This window comes from Leuciscus leuciscus (assembly GCF_965113295.1).
Source record: "Leuciscus leuciscus genome assembly, chromosome: 14".
NCBI classification, from domain to species: domain Eukaryota; kingdom Metazoa; phylum Chordata; class Actinopteri; order Cypriniformes; family Leuciscidae; genus Leuciscus; species Leuciscus leuciscus.
The window spans coordinates 41,762,802-41,768,060 of NC_138738.1; the positions used below are offsets into that span (position 1 = coordinate 41,762,802).

The 5,259-nt window shown below is 39.0% G+C and overlaps 1 protein-coding gene across 1 annotated transcript in view; it reads right to left on the reverse strand.

Annotated features, from left to right (window-relative positions):
• Positions 1-1,681: 1,681 nt before the first annotated feature.
• Positions 1,682-5,259, reverse strand: part of fam83fb (family with sequence similarity 83 member Fb) — a 12,948-nt gene continuing 9,370 nt past the window's right edge. Inside the window, exon 4 of the mRNA XM_082136282.1 lies at positions 1,682-2,570. Coding sequence (XP_081992408.1) covers positions 1,967-2,570 — 604 coding nt within the window. The 3' untranslated portion in view covers positions 1,682-1,966. The remainder of the gene's footprint in view (positions 2,571-5,259) is intronic.

A 5,259-nucleotide genomic window follows, 5' to 3' on the forward strand; every position in this document is an offset into this window, starting at 1 on the left:
GCCCTGGCTCGCACTGGCCCGACAGTGGAAACGCGGCTAATGAGCTCGGAAATCACAACGAACTTATTCTGCCTAAATAAAGTGATGATTACTGTATTTATAACTAGCATATCTGTAGTTTCAGTCTCTGCATTGTAAAATGTAAGTTAGGCACGCGAGGAGTGAACATTTAGACATAGAGAAAAAGTATCAAACATAGCCTGTGCATACAAAGTGAGCTTTTCTTTTACACGTGTGTGTTGCTGACTTCGTTTAACCGCAGCATTAACGAGTCACATAATGTATTTAGTGCATCACTAAGTAGTAGATTTTAGAAGGCAGGCAGCAAATGATGATTGAAAATGGTTTGTTGTAGCTTGATGGAATAGATGGGTAGAATTAAAAGAGTGCAGGTAAAGGGATAAGCAAGTTGACATTGTAATTATAAGGAAGCTTATAACATTGACATTTGGCAGACGCTTTTATCAAAAGCAACTTACATTGCATTTCAAGGTACACATTTACAATCTTATCAGTTCTTCACACGTTTCTGGATTTAAAATATATATATAATATATATATATATATCGGAATATCGGATTTTTAAATCACCAAATATTTGTATCGGTATCGGCCTTAAAAATCCTTTATCGGTCGGGCTCTACTACCAACACTCTTCCCCATTCCAATACACTTTCATATTAGAATAAGGTTTGTGTGTGCTTTTTTACTGTCATATGATGGTCACACACATCTTAAGTAAATATATTAAAAAAAATTGGAGTAGAGTGTGAAAAAAAGAAGAAGAGGAAAACAGGGGAAAAATAATGTTTTTTGTGTGTGTGTGTGTGTGTGTGTGTGTGTGTGTGTGTGTGTGTGTGTTGTACTGTGTAGTACATGAATGAATACAAATGTGCCAATGTATCCATTGGTTGTGTCTTTTGTGTTCATCATGTGAACAGGTTTGTGAGGGGGGGAACCACAAGCAACATAACTTACCAGTTCTGGAAATGTTGTTTTGAATTTATTGTACCTGTGTGTTAGACTATGTTGTAGTGTGTGTGATTTTGAGGGCTTGTGTGTCCTGTCTGAGGGGAAAGTTAGGTTTTTCAGCAAGAGTGAATGGTTTTGAGTGTAGAGCTTCATTTTGACCTGAATATAGGATGTTTGGAGAATTGGGTGAGACGTTTGGGTGGATTGGGTGGATTTGTGTTTACAGTTTTGAGAATTCGAGGCATAGTTTCAAGAAAAGTGTTTAAGCAATCGAGAAAAACTGTAATGTGACAGTATTCAGCTTCTTTATCAAGCGCTGCTCATCATCACTGAGGAGCGTTTGCGTTCTCACACTGATAGGAGTGTCACAATATATCACAATGCAAAAATGCATCAATATGTGTCGTGGATATAGTTCACCCAAAATAAAAAAAGTTTTAGTGTCAGTACTACATTAAATGTTGAATATAATGTATAATAATGCAATGGGGGGATATTTGTGGGTCCTGATAATGCCAAATGTCTGATGTTACCAGTAAAAAGTGGCCTACATTATTTTAAATATATCTAGTCAGAGTTCAAGCATATTCTTCTAATATAATTCTGTTTTCAGCTTCAGAATCATGAATATTGTTATTCTGGTGTCTCTATTGTCCTGTGCTTTAGGTTTCAGCACCAAGTCCAAGACTATTCATTTACACACACAATGTAAAACCAAATTTAACATTTTAATCAACAGTACATTTTTTGTAAACAGTATGTCTTGAAGTATCGCAATAATATCGTATTGCGAGTTCAGTGTCGTGATATGTATCGAATCGTGACATGAGGGAATAAAACCCTACACACTGATCATATCAAACACACACACACACACACACACACACACACACACACACACACACACACACAGAAAGTCTAAAGTGAGGTCAGTCTGTAAACACGACGGCACAGATGCACAGCTAAAAACAGCGGCTCATTTAAAGGATAATCCTCATTTAGCTTTTTTAAAAATGTCCCAGAATCCTCTCTTCTTCTTTTTCCCGGTGTCCTCCGAGGTCTGATCCGCAGGGAGTGTGTGTTTGGACGCGTCGTCCGGTGTGTTTTCCTCAATTACAGCTTCACTCGCCTCCTTCTTCTGTCTCTTCAACCACGACCTCTTCGACTTTAATGTTTTGGGTTTCTTGGACTCCTCCTTCCCGGTCTCAGAGGGAATGGATGTGATGTTCTCCAGCTCTTCTGTGGGATTCTCGGGATTGGGCGGATCCATGGTTTTTAAGAAATCCTGAATCGCCGCCGTGGGTGTCGGGATCTGTCCCAGCGCTAACTGGTACTTGGGGTTGTGGTATTTGTGTGCCGGGACTTTAACGTCTCCGAGGTTCACCTGGAATCGGGAAGTGGCCGCTACAGGTCGTTTGGGAACGGAGGCTCGGGATAAGGTGTTTGTTTGAGGCTTATTGAGGTGAAACTCCTTAAAGAGGTCCAGTTTGTCCGACACAGCGTAAAGTTCTCGGAAATCGTTATCGTAGAAATCCACCACCTGGCCGGACATCACCGTGATCATGTTCCTGTCCATGCGGGAAGAGCTCCAGGAGAAACTAAAGGATAAACACACACACACACACGCGCACACACACACACACACACACACACACACACACGCGCACACACACACACACACACACACACACACACACACACACACACACACACACACACACACACACACACAGCAATTAAAATACAGCAGACATTATTATTATCTTATTACACGGCTCTGTGGAATACTTGATTCTGATTGGTCAATCACACCACATATTATTCCCAGATAACAGCCGCTGAGAACAGAAGCACAGGCTCATCGGGTCACTGAAGTCATCAGCGCTACACACTCGCTAGGAACGGCTTTTCTTTTTGCATTTGGTGAGCTATTAAATTATTAAAACTGAATATTCTCAAAATCAATATTTTGTGTACAGTTATGTAATTATGCCATCCAGTATCATGAACTCGCTCTCTCTTGTTTCACACAAACGCAGCGGCGGCCATTTTGTGTCTATTGTTTAGTTCACTGTTGGATTATAAGACACAAACAGGTGCGATTTTAAAACAGTTTAATCTGAAATCAATATATCTCTTATCTCCATAATTGTTTATGTGTTGAGATGCTGAGTAATAAGTGTTATGACTGTATACAGTATCTCTTATGTCCGTCTAGTTTGATCTCGCCGCTGAAACTGCTCTCTCCGCGGAAGCTTTGCGTTTAAAGACCTAATAAATATTTAGACTCTGATCGATATTTTGCGTCTAATTATTTACTCATGTGGCAAATCCGTATAATAAACTGATAATGTACATCCATGTGCGATGTGCGATATAGGCTGTCGTAGTTGATCCGTTATTCATTAACCGTACGGGCCAGCTGCTCCCCGGCCCTTGACGAATGTGATTCGCGGATTAATTGCACAGCTTAACCATCATAGAGTGAAAGTTTATCATTTGCATGTGTTTTTAAGTCCTGTCAGTTTAACAGGGCGCATATAAGAATGAGCAGAGAGAGAGAGAGAGAGAGAGAGAGAGAGCCCCGGCCGCGCTCACCTTCACATTTACATTTATTCATTTAGCTGACGCTTTTATCCAAAGCGACTTACAAATTGCTATATATGTCAGAGGTCGCACGCCTCTGGAGCAACTAGGGGTTAAGTGTCTTGCTCAGGGACACATTGGTGTCTCACAGTGGATTCGAACCCGGGTCTCTCACACCAAAGGCATGTGTCTTATCCATTGCGCCACCACCACCCCACTTCACCGTCTTCAAACAACACGAACGCTGTCTTGCTCTCTCTCCCTCGCGCATATTAATCAAAATCAATTGACACGATGGTGTCGAACAAAAAAACAAAAAAAAAACAAACAAAAAAAACTATCCTGTGATGAAATGTTTTCTGTGTTGTCAAATCTTGTGCGATATCCTAAACTGCCGAGATAATTACACAACGCGTGCCGTACACGTCCGATTCGCGAACTAATAATTCCTTTGAACCGATTCAATTTAATGAATGGTTTAAACAACTGACCTGTCCAACACTGAACTCACGAGACGTCTGAATTGGTGTATAAAAAAAAATCTGTAACACTTTACAATAATGTTCTATTTATTAAACTATTTAACTACATTAGTTAACATTTACTATTACTAAACTGCACTTCTACAACATTGTTAATTTCAACATTTAGGCTATAGCCTTCATTGTTGAAATCAAAAGTTGTACAGTATTTGTTAACATAGTTACCAAACAATGAGCTGTGTTTTTATAAACTAAGATAAACAAAGATGAATAAATATAGTAACAAAAGTATTGCTCATGGTAAGTTCATGTTATTTAATATGTTAACAATTCAAACCATATCTTAAAGTTACAAACAAATAATTTACTCTAATTTAAATAATACTCTGATGTTTAAATCATTTAAAATGAGAATGTAAGTGTGCTCACCCCATTTTTGTTTGTAAGAAAAAATTAGATTAGATTTCATATCGCAATATATATCGCAGAAAAATTAAATATCAAAATGGCATTTTTTCCCAATATCGTGCAGCCCTAGTGTGGATTCATTTTGGTTTTCATGGCAGGAGCTCTAAACATGTTGATAGAACGCATGCCGTCTGTCGACATTGCCACACTAAACTGAAGTACTGCGGCAATACGAGCAACTTGAGGGCCCACATTTCCCGCTTTCATCCAGAGGAGGCAGGGTGGGTTAAAGACGACCGCCTGAAGCCCGTCATCCCACCGAATCACCAAATCATCCCACTTGATTACTCACAAGGTAGTGTGTTGCATTTTGTCACTGTGTTCTACAGTACAGTATATAAGCTGAAGCTACAGTAAGTTGTTCAAAAATTTTAATTTTGTCTTCTTAATGATTAAATTGGACAATTTTCTTCTAGAAAGACAAGGTGTTCAGGTGGAGAAAAAACATTTTCTTTACCTTGACATGTTTCGACTGCAACCTGCAGTCTTCTTCCACCTGAACACCTTGTCTTTCTAGAAGAAAATTGTCCAATTTCTACAGTATGTTGGTTCTGATCTACTTCCTAAAGGAAATAAGCCTTTCATTTATTTGTTATTGTTTAGTTCAACTTGATGAGTCACTTGATGAGTCACAACACAATGTGATGTATTCATTTCTGTGTTCTACAGAACATAAGCTACATACAAATCATTCTGAAGTTATAACTACACGACACAGAAAGTGCTTTGAGTTGTTGTTACTCAATAAAAG